The 26,128-nt window shown below is 38.3% G+C and overlaps 2 protein-coding genes across 2 annotated transcripts in view; one reads left to right on the top strand and one right to left on the bottom strand.

Annotated features, from left to right (window-relative positions):
* Window positions 1-26,128, top strand: part of LOC136241871 (uncharacterized) — a 45,043-nt gene that overhangs the window by 4,470 nt on the left and 14,445 nt on the right. The window contains exon 3 of the mRNA XM_066033255.1: window positions 981-2,419. The gene's annotated coding sequence lies outside the window, so the exon portion shown is untranslated. The remainder of the gene's footprint in view (window positions 1-980; window positions 2,420-26,128) is intronic.
* On the bottom strand, window positions 445-2,733 carry LOC136241872 (chordin-like protein 2). The gene is made up of 8 exons (XM_066033256.1): window positions 2,229-2,733; window positions 1,782-1,879; window positions 1,626-1,734; window positions 1,495-1,518; window positions 1,309-1,409; window positions 1,151-1,256; window positions 790-1,092; window positions 445-725 (listed from the first exon to the last, which is right to left on the bottom strand). The coding sequence occupies exons 1-8, from the start codon at window positions 2,425-2,427 to the stop codon at window positions 574-576; spliced, it is 1,092 nt and encodes a 363-aa protein (XP_065889328.1). The 5' UTR covers window positions 2,428-2,733; the 3' UTR covers window positions 445-573.

Below are 26,128 nucleotides of genomic sequence, written 5' to 3'. Positions count from 1 at the left end.
TTCTGGTGTTCAAGACATTTAACATTGTTACTTAAAACACAAATCAACTAGTAAGAGAATTCAAATCTGTTCTTCTCACCCACCTACAACTAAACCTGTTTGTGCCTCCCCTTGCCAGCTCCTGGATTCACCCCTGCTTAGTTAACATACCTTCTCACCTATGCCTTGGTAGTCCACTGCTTACTATAATGTTATGAACTCTTGAAATACGCAACCTATGTTTTGAATTAGATAATTAATTGACAAATTGATGTTTCAGTAGCAAGTTATTTTGGTTAGTCACATAGTTGCTAAACTATAAACAGTTATAATGCGAAACCTGATTTTCACACATGGCATCATATGTTTAGCACTACCTGGTTTATGTGGTTGAGACAGCATTATGTTATGGGTGCTTTTCACGGCCATAACACTGATATACCTAATGACAGCAGTAGTATTTTTTATAATTTTATAGTCAGTTGTAATGTTTAAATACAGTTTTGTACATCTACATGAAATATAAGCAAGAAGTACATAAATACAAAAGTTATAACTTCACAATGGTTCTTGTACGAAATTGAGGAAAGTTTGTCAACAATCACCATAGCCACTTGATTCATCTGAGTCATGTTCACTTGGCTGTAGTAGCATTAACACTCTTGAAGAACAGAGATACTTACAGTAGTTCAGGTTATGCTTCTTTATCTTAGTATTAAACCAGTCAGTTACAGTTTGTACCAATTCTATTAATATGTATTTAAGGAATATATTAATTACATATGTGACATATGGCTTTACTACTATTACCTTGAGTTGTATTTCCAATGTATTGAAAACGCACATTGATGAAAGCATTTGCAAATGTATTACTTGAGTATGATTCATACTGCACTTTCACTGTATCATTTGACCACACGTACACATCCACACTGGCAAAGTGTACTGACTCTATTGCAATTTGGTCAATGTGTTCATCAATTGTTTTATATATTTTATAGGAATGGATGACAACTACTGAACAAGGTTTAACAGTTGGATCGGTTGGTTGCAAAGATGGCGGTACATACGTGCTGTTGCTAACATTGGTAGCTTCTGTCCCATCAGTATTTGCTGGATAAAAAAAGAAGAGAGCTAATGCACTAAGTTATAGGCTGTCACAGGAGCTTACTTCTGTTGCATTTTGGACAGCAGATTGTTATTTCTTCTATTAGATCATCAGCCGTGCATTCTCTTACTGGAGGGCATGGCAATTTCTCACAATGTGTTGTTCCATTCTAAATATGGAAATTTAAATAACACTTGGGTATGTGAATACAATTTTTATACTTTGCAAGTGCAGTTGGAACAGTCCAGAACACCAAACTTGGGAAAGTAAGGATTCCACACATCACCATCTTGGTAGGTGATCCCATTCTCTTCACATGTTGCTACAAAACAAAATGCATTTTTCTGGTTAGACAAACTAATTAGAGACATGATTAAATTTTGGGTGTTGATAATGAATATGAGTACCTTGCTCTAAGTTGACACTGTTTTCTGTAAGGAAACACAAAAGCAAGTTACTTGGGTCTTTTTAGACTTAGAGTATAATATTATGCAAATATATATATTGCTTGGTTCATTAGGAGTAAGTTTGAGCTTACCATCTGCACATCTTGGACAGCATTTCCTTTCCTCTACTACGATTTGGTCAAGGTTGCATTTTAGTTGAGGACAGGCTTGAAATATTCTGCTGCAAACCAATTCTCCAAGCTAAAATTATACTGCAAACATTAAACACATTAATTTGGTTCTCTTACACAACAATGGCAAACTTCACATGGATCAGAACTATTGGAAGGAACCATGGACAATTCTTCATATGCTTCACCATCAACCAAACATCCAAGTGTAGTCTCTGTTGATAGACACCAATAAGTAGTGAACATGCATACAGAGCTAGAGGTTTGTTCAACAATGGACATGTGGTGGGTATTGTCTTGTCACTAATTGCTTGTACAGCTGCCACTCAGAGGGATTTTACTTCATTTGGCCTGATGAAGCCCCTTAGGAATACTATTATTTTATTAGAGTGGTAGCTATAGCAGCAGCAGCTGACAACAATTTGTTCACTGCAAATTCACTTTCGTTACAGGTAACCACATTTGTGTATGCATGCTACCAGTAATGTACTTGCAAAGAAATAAGTGAACCTTATATAACTTCATGTCATGAATTAAAGCTACAAAGTGTAATCATTTGTTTACCTGTTTCATCACAGTTCCAGCAGCAGTTCCCTTCTTTTAGTATAGTTTTTGAACACCTCAACTTTGGACATTGGACATTAATGCATCTTGGATGAATGTCCGTAGCATTTAGGATGTCTTCAACTGGTAGCAAGAGCACAGGAGATGCAGCAGTAAAGGTTGAGTGAATGAAGAGAATAGCACACAGTGAGGTACACATTGTTTCAGTTGCTGCATTGAGGCTGTTGCACAGTGACCCTCTTTTTATACTGATAAAGTGACGTCACTTAATTGCTTCTGTCTGTAATGCAATGAATAGTAAATGTATCCCACAACATAACATTAGTTGTATTTAGTGAGATATTCATTACTGCTTCCTTCGACACAGCATGTTTTCCAATTAAATTGGCACCATGTTGATACTAGTTACATGTATGTATTGTTGTGCTGACTACATGCCTCTGTATAGTGTTGTTCAGTGGTGCTGTTGCCTATGTCAATATTCCCACACTATTATGTTAATTAATGTGTTATAATGAATCTTATTCATTGGCCAAGTGTTTGCGGTACACAACTGTAAGGGGAAGGTAGCAGTACCAGTGAATAGTAGGGATCATACTGCATTATTGTGTTAAAACAAGGGTAACTATCTAATGTACCAGTATAACTCCTACCACATAATCAGCAAATAGACCAGCACGGCTAAAGTAGGGATCAAATTTTAATTTGTACTTCAAGTGATGATATTTCCTTTTCATAATACTAGTCTAAGAGCGGCTAAGCAACAAATTTTGATGAAATTGTTCACTTTGTGACAAAAGCACCAATTTTTCTGTGGAACTTGAGTAAGGTATACTAAATCATTTGAGATAGGGTGCAATGTCAAAATCATTGCCTTAGGGCATGTTTGGAAACTTCTAAACTAGGTTATAAGCCCATTTTGAGCTGGTCAGAAGACCATGCAAATGCATCCAAAATCTTTGAGATGTAATCAGAAAATCAACTGTTATTAAACACTGCTAATGAAACTCAGTGCAAAAAGTATGGGCACATTTCAATACAAATAATATGTTTTGTATCTATGGCTTCATATACCTTGACCCTCCGTGCTTCTTAACAATGCAAGCTAATGACCTGGATGGATACCTCCCTTGATCAGCTTTTGGATATGACCATCTCTTGGTTACCTATGCAGATGCCAAATTTCAGCATATGGCTTCCTTAATGTATTTTCTTTATTGGCTTCATATCTAATATGAATAGAATCAAGCGAATATTGTACAAGTTTTGCTGTTTTATCAAAAAGTGAACGATTTTTTTTGTTTCACCATTCTACTATAATAGATTGCTATACCAGATTGATTGAAACTGTACTATTCAGCACTAGTGTAACCAGTCAGCACCAGACATATTATGCAAGCATGATGAGACGTGCATCTGGTGAGCCAGCGAAGGAGTAATTTCACAGCCTTACATACAGAGCACATGTAGAATGCAAAGTATGCCTGCACTTAGTTAGACTGTAGAGGTATGATACAAAAAAGTGTATATAAAATAGCATGTAAATACATAGAAATTGAAATGTGCTACCTGTAATAGACACCTACTCATAATAGGGCAGCACAATTTGCAAGAGAGTCAACTTCAAGGTATGCAAGTTCATAATGCATACATTTATCCCCTGCAGTATGCCAAAAGAAATGTGTTTGTCCCAAATGACGTCCTCATCAACCTAATACATTAACCATTATTAAATTAGTTTTAGACAACAATGAGTCAGCCAATCAGCGGATAATGTACACAAAGAACATAATAATAATTATCCGATTTAATTACAATATTTTACAACCCTATAGCTTACCCTAGTATTGTTTGACAGGCTAGTGGGGTGAGGCCATGTATACTATGGTTGTATAGCATCTTGGCAACTTGTCGGTTGTATATATTCTTCAATGGCCATGGATTGCATGGCCTCTCTACAAGGAGATTCACAACCGGTTCAAGCAATAACAAGTCTCGTTGATAGCTCACAGCTACTCTCATATGGTGGGGACATACAAAGGTTCATCACAATTATAGGATACTGAAAGTAAAGAAAACCCTAAAGATATACTACTACAATGTTACAATAGAGCATGTAGCAAATGGCGTAGGGAAGTTGAGAATACAATAGAAACCCTATTACAGTTCTTGTAACATACCTATAATTCCTTTTGAATAATTTTGTGACATCTCAACTATATGCAAGCTTGGAAATTTATTATGTTGATATGTTGCTGTGATGCATTGTCATTATCACAAGAATCATCCAAAGAAATGAACGAACAACAGAGTTGTTATAATAAAACTGTAAAATATAACATACGTAGTGGAATTTTCTTTTAAAGCTTAATTCATGTTGTCCAAAGTTTTCAAAAAACAATGGGAGGTCATTTTTCATTATGAAGCTTGACATATATGGTATCTTATGTGCTGATGCTCTCTGTACTACGTAACTCTATCTTTATATCAGTATTGGAACTACTAGTACAAACTACTGCCTAGACTGAGACAAAAAAACAGAAAATGGGTCTATAAATAACAGGCAATGCAATTAATGTGTACTTTCAGGTTAAATAACTTACAGTCCGCTACGTATTGATCCTAATACTATTCAGGGTTGGGATAGTATTGGGACCAGTGGTCCATTTTTGTCTCAATCTACGTACATATTGATGAGCAACAGCTAAAAAGGCTATATAGGGAAGTCTCCAACTAGATGATTGGTGATGACAGACAGTAAAGGTGTTAAGAGCAGACACATGTGGTTTGTGAAAAGTGTCACAACATTGCACTTTATGGCTTCTCGTGATAAAATGTTTGGTGATGAATTCGAATAACGTGGCAGACAAAAGATTTTTATTGGGTCAAGTACTACTACAAATGAGTTAAATTTCAAGAACTAGCTATAGTGTAGTTCCTAGATAACATACTTCATGATCAACTGACAAACTAATTTGACTGAAGTATATTTCTTATAACTGCAGAAGCTACTTACTGTGTACATGATCACTAGTTGTAAACATTTAGCCTTTATATGTATATCAATAAATTTTCCTCTTGCCCCATTCATCTTGGATGAAGCCAGATTCTCTGTGAAATGTTGGTGGATGAGTGACAAGTTATGCTATATGCTCACGATGATATAAATGCTGAAGACCTCAACTGTGTCTGATTGTTTTATTATGAATACTGTATTAGAGTATCTTAATCCCTTCAATATGAAGAGGTTAAATCTAAAGATATTGAGAATAATATAGTGGGGGCTTCTGCCTATACTTACATCCTTTCTTTGCTTTACCTGTATAGACTACATAATTAGCCCTATTGTGAAATTTTATTGTGTACCAGCAATAAAAAATTCAGTAGGCTTTCTACACAAATATCCCACTTCTACATCTGCCTAACGATGTCATGATGATTTTAAGGTCTACTTTTAGTTTTATCATGCACGTTAGATATAAGTAAGTTTTGTGTTCTTTTCAAGTCTTGTAGTATATTTAGAATACTTTAAAACTTTTAAAAACACACTATCGGGTGGAAGGTAGTCACTGGTGCTTACTGTAAAGGGCATAATTACTTCACTTGGATTAGCAATTTTCAGCTCCACAGCAATTTTCTGATGGCTGTGTCACCAGCTGCTCAAAGTATAATCCACTTCAAAGTTGGTGTAACAATGCCGTAATTGAAACCACAACTCCACCTTAGGTATTGTTGCAAATTTATCTTCCTACAACATTATGTTCAAAAGTAATGGAGCACATTGACTGTTTGTTATATAATTCATGACACAAGAAGACACTACCATCCTTCCACCGACTTTGTATCAAATGGGTACAGATATGGCAATTTAGATTCAATGTCATAAAGTGCATAGTTATCAGATGTACCATTACCTATCATTCGCATTTAAAAGCTGAACAATTATATTAACATTAACTATAGCTACCTAAGAGTACTTTTGGATAAGCATTTTTTGTCTTGGTCACTGCATATACCAAAAATAATATCTAAAACATTAAACTTTCTTAAAAGAAACTGCTCTCTAGAAGTAAAGCAGATTCATCATAATTATTTAGCTATGGTTTGGCCTCAATTCATTAGTATGGGACCCGATCTACCACAATGATGTGCACAAAATTGAAAAAATTCAAAGAAGTGGGTATTATCAGACTACAATTATAGATATAGTTCTGTCACTTTAATGCTCCAACATCTCTCTTGGTCCAAACATAAAGAAATTAAGATATTAAGAATTAGACGACATGTTTTACAAAACAATGCTATTCTTGGAATAAGGCCAGGCAAACTTGATTAGTTGTTTCTCATCCCCGCTCGCATCCCTTTTACCCCACCGCCTCTAATTTCATTATTGCTGTTATCAATCACGTGCACACGTATATTTTTGATGCAAAGAAGGCTGGCTATCATTTTACAGTGCAGCAAAAGTCACTTGCACCTCAGAAACGGTGGTAAAATGTAAATACTAGTTCTTACAAAGCTTTAGCTAACCTTTATAGTAACAGACAGCTTGATTTGGAGTATTTTCTTTAATAATGAATAATGAATAATGATCTCCTGCCCACATGAAAATCCGAATTTTTGTGGATGAGAAACAAGTAGTCAGGTTTGCCTGGCCTAATTCTATTCCATTCAATTATCTTCCAATGACCAGATTAATGAGGCATTATCATCATTATCACTGATGATATTTTCCTTCCAACATCATCAACATCCTCCAATACCAATGCAGCTTTTCTCCAGAACAGTCGAACTCTGCCAGAATGTTGGCCAATTGATCTAAATGACTTTAACCGTTTTTCTCTTAACTTTTCAAATTACTTTTTACGAAGTGTATATTTAGCCGGTCACCGTGCAAATATTTATTTAGCTGGTCGCTTGTTGTATAAACATTAGGAAGTGTCACCTATAACTCGAGTATCAAACACACTAGTTGTATGAAGGTAAGTTTTTGGGTGAGTTCGAGGCGAGCTAGGGTTGGAGTGAGTGAGGCGAGCATCTGTAAGTTTTTTTTTTTTTTTAAAATAGCAACAACTGGCTAAATATCAACAGCCTATTTTTTATTGCTCTAGTGTGTGTGTGTGTGTGTGTGTGTGTGTGCGTGCGTGTGTGTGTGTGTGTGTGATTTTTTTCCTGAGCATACCGGCACAGCTGACTGTTCAGTGTCAATAAATAAATAAATAGCTAAATATAAATAACTAAATAAGCCGGGAAGAGAATTTTCGGAGGCTCCTACAGGCTTATCCTGTCTTTTTGATGATAACTGTGTTCCGTTCCATGTTTTCTGTTCCCGTAACTTTCCCACCTACAATGTATGCATTGTGGATCACGTGCCGCGCCTGTCTCGTGATCCACCTTGTGATGGAGTGATCGCTCCCCGTTGCGACCCGAGAAAAGATCCAAGAGGAAGTGACTGTTAGAACATTTAATTCTCTGAAGTGAGCGCGATCAAGAATCCAACATCACGTAAGTAGCTGAAACCACGTGAAATGTAATGAAATACCAAATACAACTGGAATACCGTTCCAAGCGCAGAAAACTAATTGAATAGTGTGTGCCTGAAATCACGAGCATTGAATCCTGTGAAATCCTAGTCTGGCTACGCCAGACTAGTGAAATCCCTGCTTTTTTTAATGGTGCAGTCTCATACATAGCTACATGATGAAGCAAACTTGTAGACAACGTACGATTTCGGGCGCGCGGAGTCTCTTTCCCATTTTTGTATTTGGGAAAAAGGAAAACCCAAATGTAAAAGGGAAAACGGTCTGGGCATGAGACTAGCTATAGTATGTTCATGTTGAGCTGAATCCTCGAAAACATTTAATAACTCATGGATGCAATTACATACGATCTTGAAATTTGGCTCATTTGTAGTACTGCTTGACCCGCTAAAAATATTTCAAAATAGTTTTGTTCAAATGTTTGACATAATACTTATGGCCAATCAAAATTTTCACAATGCATTAATATGGGGAAGCCATATAAGTACAGTGGCCATTACAGCTCTTTCCCAAACTTGTAATAGAGCCAAACTGTACGTGTCTGTTGTTGACACCTTTGCTGTTACCAATACTCATCTGGTTGGCTGAAATGTTAGCTCTGTTGAGAAACAATCCACTTTTAATTTTTAGCTGTTTTTCAGGATTCAGCTCAACGTGAACATACTATAGGTGTGGTCTCCTCTATATGTTCACCTATTACACCTGGAGTTTACAGTCCCCAAAAGCTATTGCAAAGGGTCACTAGTAATGCTTGGTATGCGGAGAAACAAAAGTGTGGAATGATGCACTTAGCTTGCATGATGGGAGCGTGCTATGTTAAAGTCTGCACAGACTTGTACACAATCAGACAAGATAATACAGGGCTGTCTAACAATGTATATCGTCACCTTGATCCATATCCTCAAGGTTGTTAGGCCGGAGTGTGTACGCCAAGTATCAAGACTCCCGGTTTTGTCATCTTGTCATAATAGCGATTTTACCAATTTGTTCGATAGTAAGTTTAAACACGTGTCATCCTTGGACTAGGACAACTGGGACAAACTTTATAAAGGACTGCACTAAAACATACTAGGAATAAATTTTTCAGTGTTTATGATGGCTAACATGTTTAGGGATAATTTTTCCACTCTTTAATTCCTCTCTGATTCCCAGTTGTCTTAGTCTATATACAGAAGAAGGATGATATATGTTTGCACTGGCACCGCCGCGGGTCTGGTGAAATACAAATTCCATTATCATTTCAAAAGAATGCAGTTATACAGTGTATGTACAGATGATTTCCCTCCAATTTGAATAAAGGCATTGCGTTGCCAAGACAATTTGTGTGTTAATGTCATTGGTGGATAGCACAGAATTTCTACACTAGGAATAATATGGGATCTGTATTTCACCGGACTTTTACTTTTGTGAGTGGGTGAGCAGCACCAGATTAATAGGATGTGTGGTGCCTTGAATTGATTTTCTTCTTTACATCAGAAATTTTACCAATGTTCTCCATTCCCTAAGTGCAAAGCTCTAAGTATACCCTCAAGTTCTTAATCTCAGCCATAATCGTTTCTCTCATCTCAATATATCTTCCTGTTATTATCGGTTGAAAATCTGCACAGCATATCAGTGGCAGATCTTAAAGGGGGTTTCTGGGAGGTGTAGCTATATATTTCTCTATAAAGCTAGCTATGTAATTACATCATTATGCTAGTCTACCATTTAGACATCCTTACTTGCTCTTTTATCAAAGAAAGATAATGGTTTTTCTTTGCTTTAAGTTCTCATCAGGGTCTCTTCTATTTTGTTTTCTAATGTTTAACTCATGCAGAAGCAAGTGCCTGACAAAATAATTATTGAGTGAGCAGATGAGCTGCTGTGCATTTGATCTAGTTGGCCTCAGAGATAAAAATGAAGACATTCTATAAGTTATACTTATTATAAATGTTACTGTTATGATAAAGAGCTATTTACAATAGAAGAGTGGCTTACTCAGCCAGCATCACTTTTAAAAATGAAATTCTGAAAGGGGATTTGTGTCGAAACTGCCGAAACCCTTCTAGATCCGCCACTGCATATACCACGAAGTTTAACTTGCTATTACAATTTCTTCATAAATATCAGTAGTTTACAGTTCCCTTGCTTCATACTCATAGGGGAAAGTTAAGGGACAGATTAGGTGAATAGTCCAGTCTAGAATTAAGCAGCTGCAAGTACTTTAACTTGATTGATTAAAGGCTTACTTTTTCAGGTTTTGGAACATTTCTGCTGAAATGAATCATCACAGACTGGCTATGCTGTGTTTAGTGCAACTTATGACAGATATATTGGAAAACACTCTACCTAATAACTCTACGGCTACACTGCATACCTATATGTCTTCACTCCCTACACCTCTGTGCCTACTGCACATGCTCAATGCATGTGTTTATATATATATATCTTGTGTAAAAATGGTAGTCACATGAAAGTCTTCTCTTTAACTGTTTCACTTAACACTACAAGGATTATTACATTGTTATCCTCAAACTGGGACATCGTACCTTGAAGGAGCATCTGTTCTTGCAGGTATTCCTCCAAAAGCATAGGTCATATAAACTGCACACTGCATCATCAACTTTTATTGTTAGAATCCCTGTGTGTTTAGCTAGTGTCTTTTACTGGAACTATTAACGTCTTTTACTGGAACAGTTAACGTAACTGAAATCTTAACATTATCTTTCAAATTGGTCAGTAGTCAGCAGCCCATCTGAATAGACTTGCTCATTACTAGTAAAAACTACTTTCTTATTTGTTGCCTCCTTTAAGGTAAAATCTTTGCCATTTTCTGATGTCATAGATGCAGCACTCATTAAACTTCTCACAGCATGGACTCTGGTCAAAATTTTTGAACAACGTCCACATCGCATACCATTTAACAGCAATAAAATTATGCTTTTGGTAAATACAGTGGGTGACCTGAATGTAGTGGTGCAGCCACGAAAGAATGTTGCACTTACTCTAGTAATAAAGATCGACAGAATAATTTATATCCAATCATTAGTCACTATAAGCACCCTGCCAACTAAATAGCGTTTCTGCCTATTAGCCTATATAACTACTATAAATTCACCCGGCCAATTTTTACTGCTTCATCAAAAATTTTTGATTAGAAAGTGTTATAATAATGATAGAGAATACTAAGCACGTAATGTCAAAAATTTTAAGAAACTCAGAATAGAAGATGATTCAAATTTTAAGCATGATTCCCATGATCCTGTGTATGATCCCTTTTATACAGTACTACTGTACTGTATGATATCCTCCATAGGACTGAATATCCACTGTAGAACTGAAGTTGTTTATGCATATAGCATAAAGATTTTGAAATATTGAGAGATTGGACATACACAGATACAATTTGTGTATGGTGGAACTTCTCTTTTTCAGGCGGTCTGGTACATACTGCTGCCCATATCTCAGAAATGTCTGTAACTATAATAAATGCATGCTAATATGTGACTGGGCCTGCGAAAATAGGGCATGTGGGCACATGATTTTTGCCTACTCTTTCAAACTTCCTTGGCTCATAACTTTTTATACCAAAATGCTATGGCAATGAAACTTTTAGCACTTAGTCAGAATTTAATTAGCTTTATGATGCAAGTTACAGAATGCAAATATTCTGTTTCAGTACTGAGTTACGACCTTTAGTGTGACAGGGTGTAGTTTGTGCCCACATGCCCTGTTTTCGCAGGCCCGGTCACATATGCCGAAGTAACTGCTATTATCTATCATTGCTATCAGTTTGTACTGTACAGTTTAGTGGGTAGAGGGGGAAGTCACTACAGAGCATTCATGATCACTCCCCTGGGCTGTAAAATGTTTTATCACCTAGCTACAGCCACCAAGTGGTAGTATTATTAGTAGAATAAACAAACATGTAATTTAGACTCCCTCCTTGTACTTTCATCTAACCCAAGCATCATTATTGTCAATAGACACAAGTCACATGGCTAATTTGAGCTGTCCAGGCAATGGAGGTGCCCAAAAATAGAGGTCCGGAAAAGGCTCTACTGTACGTATATGTATATATGTGAGTTTGCATGCTTAGTGTGTACATGCACTGCATGTATGCGACTGTGTTCATAATACAGCTACCAAAGTTCAAGTGTGTATGTGTGTGCATGCGTGTGGATATTACCATGAAATATCAATGAAATGACTTTCATGGCACTTTATGGGGATTATTTTACTATTCATGGGTAATCCATAGGTGTTTGATGGCACTGTTCTCTGGTAGTGCTACACGGTGACTTCATTCTATCTGATCTCTCTACAGGGTGACTTGTTTCTAACTAATCTTTCAACAGAGTGATTTGTTTCAAGCTGATCTTTCTACATGGTGATTGAAATGTAGCTAATCTCACTACAGGGTGGTTTGTTTCAAGCTGATCTTTCTACAGGGTGATTTGAAATGTAGCTTATCTCTTTACAAGGTTAATTATTTCTACCTGTTCTCTCTACAGAGTGACTTCAAATGTAGTTGAACCCTTTGCAGGAAAACGTGATCTCTCTACTGAGAGAGCTTGTAGCTGAACTTCGGGAGGGTTGCTTATTTCTAGCTAAATCACTCTACGAAATGTAGCTGAATTCTCTCTAGGTGGTTTGTTTCTAGCTGATCTCTCTACGGGTGACTTGTTTGGCAAGTATTACCATATCCAACAATTAAGCAACTTTTAAATTTTTTTTCATTAACAAGATACACGCGTCTACACTGGAAGCAGGTTTTCAAGGCTCTGTCATGGAGTGTCAGATGACTTTTAATCCTTTCCCCGGTTCTAGCAGGAATGGCCAGCATGACGTCTACTTTTATGTAAAATGTAACAGCTTAATACGGCCTTTTTCATGGTACAAAGTAGGGGGTTTAACATTACACACAAAACCATTGGCAATGAAAATATTGGCTCACCCCAACAATCCAGGCGCGAACTTTTTAACGAATCCCAGTTATACAAGGCTAGATCTATCCTTGCTGGAATACTTCAGCTAGTTATACCGTTTGTGATGAACGGTTTAGATGATACAAATAATTTTATAAAAATCACCATCTCAATCCAATGGTCACATACCCCGGCTGAGAACTGATTATTAGTGACACGCACTATATTGCGTAGGCGAGTTGCGATGGAGAAGCATTCCGTTTTTGAATGTTTAATTCATCAACTTTTCAATGGTCAATAATAGGCCTTGTACATCATGCTAATAACACATTAAACTACTTTGATCACGTGATCCAAATTTGTATTTTGTACATGTAATCAAGTAAATATTTTTCCAAAATGGTCATTTTAAAAGTTTCAAATTAGCTGTTTGCATGTAAACCTGTGGAAAAATGGGTCACAATTTAATTGGTGAATTTTAAAAATCTTTATTACGCACACACTACACACACACAAAATCACACTCACACACGCACACTCACACACACACACACACACACACACACACCACACACGCACGCACGCACGCACAAAATCACACTCACACACACACACACACTCACACACACACACACACACACACACACACACACACACACACACACACACACACACACACACACACACACACACACACACACACACACACACACACACACACATGACACTACACTACACTACACTACACTACATATTCACATAAAAATAAAACACTACAAGGTATGGTAAGGGTTGTTTACATTAGTTAATTTTGTGGTGCACCACATATAGCAACAAGGGAAATGTGTATCTGTGATCAAGAATTTAATTTGGATTCTAATATCATAATTAGATGGTCAGACTACTTTTGTCAACTAGAGATGAACTGACTTTTGGTAAAAAGCGAGGGGTAGCCAATGCCTTGGGACTCTTGTATGCTATGTGAGAAATCCAATCAGAAATACACAAATATTTTAGAAACCAAATCCCAGATCCAAAACCACGTGAAAATAATGGAGAAAGTGAGTTTAACAATGTAGACAATGATTGATCACGAATAGCTAGAACAAGATGTAGATCAACAACTGTACAGGTAGTTACTAGTTAGCAATCTCACTAAATGCTTTTAAAATACATAAAGATTGGAACTCTCGTACACACCATTTGGGTGCTTTGCGTGGGCATTGGCAACCCCTCTGGTACACCATTTCGGTGTTTTGCGTGGGCGTTGGCTACCCCTCGGGGAAAAATAATAATAATAAAAGACTATACAGAAGCTGAGCCTGTACAGAAGATGAGCCCTGCACAGCTACCTGGATTTCTTTGTACAAAGCATACACTCACCTTATTTGCACATTGCCCAATCGTCATCATGGACGCTTCCACCTCCCACCGTGCACTAAAGTAATAGAAACATCATTAAATAATATAAGGATTAATATTATTATAGCATAACACAGCAACACAATATTACAGCATGATAAACAAATCAAAGTATTTATACAGAAAACTACGTCATAGACATTTAATCATCTTTGAGCAAGGCCATTTTAACGAAGGCACTAATTGTGCGTGGGCGGGCAATTCATTACATTCTGTTTGCCGTTTATAACTATCACTGGCAAACTAATGCATATACAATATCAAAAAACGTATATATTTAAACAGTTGCACGATACTTATAGACTGTTTTTTCACTGTCAACCACTTTTTGTGCGTGGGCGGCCCACTACCCCTCTCCTCCGCACCCTCCCACCCACCCACCCCCTATATGATATACGTGCTATACAGGTGAGTTGCTAAAATTAACAGGTTTTTGTAGAATCAATTGTTTTTTTTAAATTCTAATTGAACAAACAGTACATTTTCATACTACAGCTGAATGACATTAAAATATATTGAATTGTTCTGATATGACTTTTTATTAACAAAACTTGATCATGCACATTTTACGTATGGTTGGCATTTTTGTTATAACTCCATGACTGTTAGTGCGATTTCTTTCAAACCACAAAAGGTTTGCACTACGACGGTTATTCCATGTACAGATCGATTTTCAAGTCATTCCTCAAACGGTTTACCCTGTGGCTGTGACTAAAAACCGCCATTGATTTTTCAAAAATTGCGTTTAACTTCCTTGTTCTTTAGCCGATGTATATGAAAATTGCACTGTAAACGTGCTCCATTACATTCTTACTGCCCTCCAAATTTGAGGAAAATCGACTAAAGCATGCACCAGTTATAGCAATTTTTCTAAGTGTTGCGAAATGAAGAATAAGAAGAAGAAACTAAGATGAACTTTGAAGACGTATATCTCAGTGATGGCGTGGCGGATTCAGTTCAAATTTGAAACTGGAGGTGCCCCACCCCGAGGGAATTACCACAGCAAAATGTTTAATTTCCGGTCAGGCACTATCAAGCTACAGATGCGTGAAAATGGCATTTTCCTGGTTCCTGTATAATACACACTTGTTTGTCACGTGCCTGTAGTCTACTTGGCCGCATGATACTCTATTGTGTGTCTTGATATATTTAAATATGCAAATGCTTTGCTGTTTTTAAGGGTGCTCTGTACTATTCAGGTATAGCTTCCCACAAAATATGCTTTGCTTTATAACTCACAAAGTGGTCAGAGTAAGTGCTCATAAATTCTAATCGATAAGAACTGTGATGGTGGTCTGGCTATGCAAACTACCCACACACAAATTGACCAATTTTACCAAACCATCTGATTTTTGTTTCTTGGGCCCAACTGACCCTATACTTTTTACTTTTCAGTGTAAAATATTTACATGTGATCACCTTGCAAGTAAAGTTAATACCACAAAAGAGTTGTAAGTTACCTTTTAAGCTCAACACAAAGTAAGAAATGCTACCATATAGCTGGCTACTGACTAGTGGCACAGCAATCATATGAATAGTTTGACTACCGTTTAACACATAAATCACTCTGCAGCCAACAAAGTTTATTATTTTTATTTTTGTTTTGCAGATCTACATGACCCTGTACTTAGCTGAGTTCAGTCCAAGAAATGTAAAATTTAGTTGAAGTGGCTTTACTCAACCAACACTGCACAGTTTAGTTCAAATCAACATGTAGAATGTGAGTCATACTGTAGTTATAATTTTTGTGAGCTAAAAAATTTTTAAACTTGTTGAAAGTGTGTGGAAAACGTTCAATCCTGAATTAAGAAAAAATGAGGCTGTAGTTTTTTATTGGCAGGAAAGCCCAAATCTTCATGATCCCTATTATAATCATGTGACTTGGTCTGCGAAAACCCAGCTAATCACTCATGACAGTAGATTTGATTTCACCGGAAACACAGACCACATGAATGCACTATCAAATTGCACTGTCAAGATCAGCCAGGCTTGACTCAGTGCTCTTCTTTTAATTTGCTGGCAAGTGAGCTGTATGAGCAGTCTGAGGTCTGACCAACCTGGGATGGTTATACGATACTACTCGAATGCAACGTTGTTTAGCATGAGTGCGAGCAATTAAAATCTTGCTAACATTAAAGGGTGTGGCACCCATTTTGTTCATGAGTCTGTATCCCTCAAGTTGAGGGATGAATATTCACAAACGAAATGGGTGAGACTTGCACAAAACAACAATGCATTTGAGCGATACCTGGCTGTACAGCTACATGGTGTTGAAATATAATACTAATACTAATAAAGATCTGTGTATAAATTTTCCAGTTTAATTTTGGTTTATCTCTTGTGTTCCTTTCATTTTATAAACAGCCTCTCCCCCCCCCCCCCACTCCTATTATACAGTCAACCTCTATTTTAAAAACCATCTAAAATGGTGTGAAACTTAGCTGTTGGCTACTTGCACAGTAGATGCTCTGGAAGGTAAGGAATAGGTGTAAAATTTGGTACGTGTAGCTCCATTAATTATTGGTGAGCTACAACACTAGTACTTACAACCGCCATTTCTTGATACTTTTAAATAGGCAACCAGAGACAGTCATATAATACTTGCATAATTCTATATACCGTAGATTCCCTAAAATTTCGGCATCTCTAAATATTCGGCACTCCCCGTGCTTTGAACGCAATGTGCTCTAAATTTCGGCAAGCGCAGGAAAGTTTCTAATTATAAGCGCACTATTTTTTCGGCACTTGGAGCACTAGTTGACAAAGGTCTCTTGAGTACTGAGGATTCCCAGTGACCTCACACAATCGCTGGATGAAGCACCAGGTGTGAAATTGTTCAGGGAACGTACCCAACGATATCATCGTGTGACATCGCGACTACCGCAAAACGATCTTCGTTTCTGTTCACAGAATAAAATCTCTCCTGGCCCCACATCTCCTAACATGATACACCCTCAGATAACGCTTTGTTAGCCATGGAACACTTCATGCAGCATCTGCTAGCGAGATTTATCACGAGATAGTTCAATAATATTTTTATTGGTTGTGGCATAGATAATAGAGTACTATGTTACAGGTTTTTGCAATTGAATTCGTCGCCTTTGCGATTGAATTCGTCCCATTTGCAATTGAATTCGTCGGTTTTGCAATAGAATTCATCCCGTTTGCAATTGAATTAGTCAGTTTTGTAATTGAATTCGTCGGTTTTGCAATTGAATTAGTCGGTTTTGCAATAGAATTCGTCACGTTTGCATTACAGTTCGAAAACGGCTCCAAGAAACCAACCGTTCCGTTAAGAGATGACTTATTTATGCCATGGAGAGTTACACTTGAGACACTAGAATGTAATTGGAGCTGGTAGAGTAAATTATCTATTCTCGGACACCATGTATACTCGGACACCCGTTCTCATAAACTACTGGACGGAATCATATGAAAATTGGTGTGGGAATACTTTGCATATAGCCTAACTATACCTCCAAGTTTGAGCCAAACCTCTTGTTTGATTGTTGTGCTAGACCACATCAAAGTCGTTGCTCGAAGTCATGTATTCTTGGACAAAATTCAAGTATTGTCGGACACCGGTCAGTAATCCTACATCAAATACTTTAAAGACTTACCACCAACACCATCTGTTAGGGCTGTTCATTAGCTATCAGCAGAGCCATAGTTTATTTATTTCTATCTCATTTGCAGGAAACTGTGATCGGAAATGTGCGAGCATGTCACCACCTCTATTCTTTTTTTTTTTTTTTTTTACCCGGGCTTGATGGACTGCCCTTGCCTACCACCCCCAGCACATAAATGGCCTGTGCTGGACAAACCGGGACTTTCTTAGTCCACGGCAAACTGAGACTCTGCCCGAATCAGCTCCACAATTGGGGGAGTCTTAACATAGTGACCGATGGATGAGCGGGCTCCGCGGATGCATTGTATGGAGGACCGCAAGAGAGAAAAAGATAGACAGCACCTTAACCACCCCATGACAACAGAGTAATCATCGCCCCACTTGTTTGAAAGTTGATGAGCCAAGCGTTGATAAAAAAACAGAAGCCTCATGAGCCAGACCACCAGAGGCAGACATTACCAGGGGGTAAAAGAGGCATGCTCCTCCTCACGAATTCTCTGAGCATACGCACGTTTCTTAATGTTCTCGTGCCTCCGATAACAGGAGGCCAGTGATGAGGACGCATTAGAAGCAGCCAGAGGGTTGAACACCCGCACATCCACAAAACATCTTTCACTTCTTCCACCCCAAAAACCATTCATGGCGGTGTCAAGACGGGCACCATCTTGGATATTGGCAGAAGCAGGGTAGTCCTGCTGTGAAACCGGCTGGAGCTCTGGTTCAACAGCTACCTGAGAGCATACTTCAGTCAACAGGGTAGCAGTTAGATCTCTGATCTCATTGTGTCGGATAGAAGGTAAGCCACCCTTGGGACAGGATAAAGCATGCTCCACTGAAAAGGAAGTCCCACATGCACAGTGAGCAGGAGTCCGCTGAGGAGACCACCCATAACGTAGTGCCACGGCATCGTGAAACGCGGACTTATGCAGTGCAAAGCCATGTTCCTGTAGGGGCCGGGTGGTAAGCCAGTTGGAGGCCCCTTTGGCTGAGGCTAGATCTAAAGCACGTTGAGAGGAGGGATCTAAGTGCACCACCTCTATTCTTGGACACGAGCTATCAGCTGGTTCTCATACACGGTTATACCAAATCGAACGAAAATTATTGTGGACGTATTTTACACATAGCCTATCTGAACCTGCAAGTTTGAGCTAAAAAGCTTTTATGGTTAGCTAACTAGAGCAGATTAAAGTTTCCACGAGAAAATTAACATTCTCATTTTTCTCGAATAATAGCCAATGTTTCCTACACCAAATAATTTAGCCACTTCCTACCACCACCATCTGATAGAGCTGTTCATTGGCTATCAGCAGAGCCATAGTTTATTTCTTTCTATCACCTTTATGGATAGTTATGATCGGAAATATGTGAGTATGTAATTACCTCTATTCTCGGAAACATTGATTCAACCACCAGGAGCGGCATTTCTCGTGGCCTAGCATACCGCCATCTGCTAGAGCAACTCTCTGTTTGTCTGTGGCGCCACAATGCCCGGACATTTTTACATCTATTTAGCCTGTTGCCTGGCAGTCCTTTGTGGGAGTTGAACTCTGTTTCATGCTCCCACTCCCTGCAGTTTGGTCAGTAGTCTGCAGGGCTTTCCTTTTAAGGCCCCTGTCCAGGGGTCTTGCTGTGTGTATGCTGGCGGTCCATGCGGTGTTTTTGTAGGTCTGTGTAGGCTCTGTAGGTTTAACTACTTTTTCTTTTTTCTGCTTTTTGTCATTTATAAATTAAATTAGGTTTAACTTCTAGCTAGAGATCGGGGAGGATGGGAGTGCCATTAGGGCCGGAATAAAAAAATAAAAAATAAACTTTTAATTATTTTTAAAAAAAGAAAAAAAAAGAAACATTGCTTCTGTGCTATCTGATTGAAACTTGGCTCCAGCTATTTAAAAGGTAGTTCACTGGCATTGCAAGTAGTTTAAGTCAATGAAAAGTAAAAAATTTCACCAGAAATAGCTGGAGCCAAGATTCAATGTGTCCGAGAATAGAGGTAATTACATACTCACATATTTCCGATCATAACTATCCATAAAGGTGATAGAAAGAAATAAATTATGGCTCTGCTGATAGCCAATGAACAGCTCTGTCAGACGGTGGTGGTAGGAAGTGGCTAAATTATTTGGTGTAAGAAGCATTGGCTATTATCCGAGAAAAATGAGAATATTGATTTTCTCGTGGAAACTTTAATCTGCTCTAGTTAGCTAACCATAAAAGCTTTTTAGCTCAAACTTGGAGGTTCAGATAGGCTATGTGTAAACTATGACCACAATGATTTTCGTATGATTTGGTATAACCGTGTACGAGAACCAGCTGATAGCTCGTGTCCGAGAATAGAAGTGGTGACATGCTCGCACATTTCCGATCACAGCTTCCTGCAAATGAGATAGAAGTAAATAAACTATGGCTCTGCTGATAGCTAATGAACAGCCCTAACAGATGGTGTTGGTGGTAAGTCTTTAAAGTATTTGATGTAAGATTACTGACCGGTGTCCGACAATACTTGAATTTTGTCCGAGAATACATGATTTCGAGCAACGACTTTGATGTGGTCTAGCACAACAATCAAACAAGAGTTTTGGCTCAAACTTGGAGGTATAGTTAAGTTATATGCAAGGTATTCCCACATCAATTTTCGTATGATTCCGTCCAGTAGTTTACGAGAACGAGTGTCCGAGTATACATGGTGTCCGAGAATAGATAATTTACTCTAGTACGCGAAGTTGACAGCTGTCTGACAAATTAATTAGCTTGCTCGTGAGTGACCACACCCATCGCGAATGGCGTAGTAGAGTTTGGAATGTTGCTGGATAGGCTGTAGAGGAAGAATTATTGCCTTATAAAGAGTTGTTTACCACTGTTGTACTTGAACAAGTTCTTGTAGCAGCTACTACATCATGTTTTCGTGTTTGCTCCAGCTGCCATTCTTGTTACGGACGAATTTAACTGCAAAAGCGACGAATTCAGTTGCAAAACCGATGAATTCAATTGCAAAAGCGACGAACTCAATTGCAAACGGGACGAATTTAACTGCAAGAGTGACGAATTCAGTTGCAAAACCGACGAATTCAATTGCAAAAACCTGTAATATGATATGTTAATAGTACTGTATTTAGGGTTTCCACAAAATTTTCAAATTAATTTGCTAACTGTTGTTATGTGTTGGACTAACTCTCACTTGAATACAGCTACAGTGGCGGTAAATTCTATTGCCTCCTTGGGGTGGAAATCGATCGAAATGTCTACAAATTACAAGATTACGAGCTGCAACTCCCGGAAACAATGATCTATTATCGCAATACTGCACTTCAACCTTCCTCTGTGAGCAAACCTTCGCCAAAAAGTATTGGTGGTTTGATTGATGAAGAACGATTGCTGTAGTTGCATCATTGAGACAGGATTTTGGGGTCCAAAAATGGGTTTTCGTCCACAAAGACCAAACGAATGATTGCCAAAACTTCCTCACACCACAGTAGTAGTCAGCCATCAACAAAGAAGTCACGTACCAAGTATGGTTAAATTCTGAATATGCTAACCATCTGGGTGAGCCCAGTATTGGGCAAAAATCACCCAAAATGGCACCCATTTATCATCACTTGCTCTCTCAACTACTCAAAACCAGGATTCTTGGCGTATAACAGTGCTAACATCTATAACATATAACTAGCAACAAGGATTTGTTGTTAGAAACCATAAAAATAAACTAATAGGCGTCTATCCTAATAACTACAGGCTCACATGATCGAGTATGGCTATTGCTACTAATAGCGCTATAGACCAAAATCATGTCGTTGTATGTACGCTTATTACTTTTAAGGGTGTTTAAACCACTACATCAGACATCAAGTGTGATATCGAGTGTTAAATCACAATAAGAACGAAAATCACGTGAGAATGGATTTATTAGGATAGACGCCTATTAGTTTATTTTAACAGTTTTCTAACAACAAATCCTTGTCGCTAATTATATGTTCTAGATGTTAACACTGTTATACGCCAATAATTCTGGTTTTGAGTAGTTGAGAGAGCAAGTGATGAGAAAAGGGTGCCATTTTGGGTAATTTTTGCCCAATACTGGGCTTGCCCAGATGGTTAGCATATTCAGAATTTAACCATACTTGGTACGTGACTTCTTTGTTGACGGATGACTACTACTGTGGTGTGAGGAAGTTTTGGTAATCATTCGTTTGGTCTTTGTGGACGAAAACTCGATTTTTGACCCCAAAATCCTGTCTAAATGATGCAACTACGGCAATCGCGCTTCATCAATCAAACTACCAATACTTTTTGGTGAAGGTTTGCTCACAGAGGAAGGTTGAAGTGCAGTATTGTGATAAAAGGATCATTGTTTCCGGGAGTTACAGCTCATAATCTCGTAATTTGCAGACATTTTGATCGATTTCCACCTCAAGGAATTGATAGAATTTATCGCCGCTGCAGCTGTATTCAAGTGAGAGTTAGTCCAACGTGTAACAACAGTTAGCAGGTTATTTTGAAGATGTTCATTTTTTACGTTGGAAACCCTACTGTATTCCAATTTTTTACTCTATCATCTATGATTGTGGTTTCTATTTTTTATTACTTGTTGAAATCCTTAATATTACGTTTGGGTGATTGTATTCAAAAGTGATGTAGTAATGACATTGACCATCCCTTCTGGATAATGTAGGCAGTCATAGTATATAGCGCTGCGACCCAGTGAGTGTTGTAGTACCGTCAGCTCCGCCGCAAGATGTTCCTATTAGTCCTGTAGAAAGAAATCCAGAAAGTAAGCAGTAAATGGATCGCAAATTGCATAGCCATGAAGCATGCAGACTGTATTAGGGATAGATCCCTAAAAATTTGACAATAGCACCGGGCTGGTACATTTTTTTCCTAATTGTTTGGCCAGACGCGAACTGAATTGATTTATTTCTGCCGAATTTTTAGGGAGTCTACGGTAGATACTTTCCATTCCAGGCTCTGTAACCACAAACACCTGGGAGTAGCAGATAAGTATATTCATGTGCTCCATATACGGTGGCTAACTAAATTCAAATGCTTTCCTGGAAGTTGCAATTGTATGTAGTCCCTCCCTAATAGGTCTGCAGCTGCTCCAATGCGGACAGTCAACTTGTAGCTACTCCTGATTCAGTGCAGACTACTTGTAGCTACTCCTGATTCATTATAAACATTGCGTGCTGCTTTGTATAGCTACCCTGTTGATAGTATGGGAATCCAAGCCTTGATGCAAGCTGGGGTCTATACCATAGTTGACACTTCTATAACTCTCTAATCAATTGTCAATAGGGATCACTTTTCATAATCAGGAATACACTGAGGTATTTATACAATAGAGACCACTATGTATAATATGTGATAAGAAACAAACATTCATGCATTCATAGTTGTATACTCAGATCCTGTATTTGTTTTGTTATATAATTATGTATTTAAATTTATATGTATGGGCTATTTCAAACTCAGTTCAGTGCATTCCTAAAACGTTCAATATCTTCCAAGAGCTGTACAATCTCTGCATATTGCTGAGTAGATATTTCATATAGTCTGTTGAGTGTGCAGCAACAAATGTGGTAGTCATAATGTTGCATGTGCTGCATAGATTTGTGTTGGCGTTCAAAGCAAACAAACTGCCTGACGATGATGTTGACAGGCTCATATATCCTCTCAGCAATGTCCTTGATAGAAGCAAACTGATTGGCATGTTTCCTTAAAGTTTTCTCTGTTTTACGGAAATCCTGTGCAACAAAATGTGTAATTGCACCAGCAGTTATGGCTGCAAGAAAAGTGATAGGGAGTCCAATCGCTGTACCAATACCGAAGGTGAAATATCCAGCTACGATTGATACAGTGGTTCCTCCTGCTAGGGTGGCAGCTGCAGCAGTTCCTCCTACACCTCTTGCTGCGTTCTTCCTGACTCTTGCTTTCGATTGGTAATTGACTAATTCGTCTGCGCCTGTGCTGCATACTTCTCTGGCATTACTGAGACTGCCACAAAACGACGAATGGTGAGACTTAGTTTCTTCGATGTAGAAACGTTTTCTGTCAAGAAAGCGAAGTAATGGAGCACTGTCCTTATTGCGCAAGCCTTCTTTTATTTCCAAGAAGTTTGATTGAATGCAAAAATAATACAAATCATTGACACAATCAGCAAATTTAATGGCGGTGTCAGCGACCTCTTTTACAATAACTTTCAAGGCAGTAGCATCAAAAGACTTCACGTATTGACAATGATAGATCTGTTCGACTTCGGTTAATATGCTGATCAAATCCCTTCGCATACAGCCCGCGGCGTCACTCCCTGCTCTAACTACGTGCTCACTTGATACTATCTTTGCTATTTCCATCATAGACAAACTTGTAACTAACTACAATAATCTCATTCTTAGTCTCGCGGCGCCCAACCCTTTTTAGGGTCGGGCGCCGCGAGACTATCTCACTCTCAGCTGGAGATAACCTAGCAGTGGCTCAAAAATACCGTATATGGTCTGGTTCAGTCGTTTGATAGATAAATGGATTGTTCGTCACTATAAACCATGTACACTGTATCGTGTGAGGACCAGAGGGATTACGGAATCCGAGACTAAGCAAGAGTGCACGTGATCTAACACAAGACAAGGAGGTAATATTCCAGTGATTTACTAGTTAACTCAAAGGCTGAAAATAGCATAGATTATATATTATTCCATTGACGGACCCAGCATTGACGGAGCATTGCGTAAGAGTTATGCCTTTATTCGCAACCAAGCGATATGATTGCGTACGAGTTATGCCTTTATTCGCAACCAAGCGATATGATTGGTTGCATCTGATTCTCGTAATCTGGCACAAATAGATCCGTAATCGAAGGGATGGCCGTGCCACAATACATTAAAGCTTAACCAAGCACCGCCCACCGCGATTCATCAAGTTTCTCATCACACCATCATTAGGGACCACAAAAGAGTAGGCGTGGCCCACGAAATGACATCACCCAAAAACCAGCCTCAATTTTCCCAGATGACGATGAGGCAGTATTGGTAAAACCAAGCTTTCAGACAAGGGTTCCGTAACTCCTGTATGAGATTTCAAATCTTTGCAAGATTTCAAGCAATTATAGCAAGATTTCGGAACATTTGAAATCTTAGATATCCGGAATAATAGCATCACGTGATACATAGTATATGGCAATATGCGGAATTGTTTCTCAAGTCTCTGTAAACTTGTGGGGGATGCTGGACATAGCACACATGACACTGCAAATACGGAAGTATGCAGGACATATACGGGCAGGATATTGTTGTTTTGATTTGTAACAATTTCAGATTTCAAAAACAGAGATTTCAGAAGGGAGTTGCGGACCCCTTGCTTTCAGATTGACCCGAAACACTTTCAACAAAGGTTTACACTAATTTCACAATGCTTCATGCCTGCGGGTGCCCACACTCGTATATATTGATATATTATACCACAATTGCTTTCACGAGGTTTCAAGATAGTAAAAGCGCCATCTACTATCTAAAGAATGATTTCTCATGATCAGTAGTCCAAAGTTAGGGTTAGGGTTTGGGGGTTCAGTATAAATCCAGTTAGGGGTAGGGTTTGGGTTCAGCCATATTCTTTAATATATGCTAGATCACTATTAAATTATATCATCTTGCATTTAAGTACTTCTAAAATTTCAGGTTCCAGCAGCTGGCAGCGGTGATACAGTGGTTATGGCTCTGATTCATTACAAAATGTCATGGGATCGAGCTCAGAATTTTTACTTTTTTTTCATTTTTTACAAGTTTTAATTAAAGTCACAAAAGGCATCAAGCGTTGTGAAATTAGTGCTACCCTTCAACACGTTGCTACAGATTTTTAAAAAAGTATATATTTAATGGAATTTTCTACTGACTGAGTGACTTTCTGGGTAACTGACTGACTGATGCCTTCAGACCAGTATAACCCGATAACGAATAATGCTACGGGCTTGATTTTTTCACTGTTCGACGTTGCTTCAGCCCGAGAGGTGCCTTTTAGCATACCATAGTACGTGCAATGCATTCTTCATGGACTTACCAGTGTCCTCCTTTGTGTTCCATTCATCTTTGCTGACAGTGAAAAGTGTCGATTTGGCGGTAGCACATGATGACTTCCCTTCGAAACAGAAATTGTCCGTATTTTTCATAGTGGCTATTTTGATTGCAGAGGCTGTGTAACGGGTTGAACATAGCCGACAACCAAACGTAATGGATACTTCACTTTTCAGACAATATAGCTGGGATGTGCGGTGCCATTTCAGATGCAGCATGCATGGGTTCACCAGTAATTCGTGATTAATTACAACATACACATGTGAACAAAAACAATAATTATACTAAATATATACAGTCAAATTGGAAGGAAGACGCTGGGCATAGTGGGGAAGGATGAATACAGGGT

Source organism: Dysidea avara, chromosome 12 (genome assembly GCF_963678975.1).
Source record: "Dysidea avara chromosome 12, odDysAvar1.4, whole genome shotgun sequence".
NCBI lineage: Eukaryota > Metazoa > Porifera > Demospongiae > Dictyoceratida > Dysideidae > Dysidea > Dysidea avara.
Note: the sequence above shows the minus strand (reverse complement) of the source record. Positions and strands in the feature narration are given on the sequence as shown.

What these genes read in the sequence shown, in the direction of transcription:
- LOC136241872 (XM_066033256.1), bottom strand. Translation starts at nt 2,427, where the DNA reads ATGTGTACCTCACTGTGTGCTATTCTCTTCATTCACTCAACCTTTACT. An exon ending in CTGTCCAAGATGTGCAGATG is followed by an intron (nt 1,519 to 1,625) that starts GTAAGCTCAAAC and finishes GTTTCCTTACAG; the next exon opens with AAAACAGTGTCAACTTAGAG. An exon ending in CTGTCCAAAATGCAACAGAA is followed by an intron (nt 1,093 to 1,150) that starts GTAAGCTCCTGT and finishes TTTTTTATCCAG; the next exon opens with CAAATACTGATGGGACAGAA.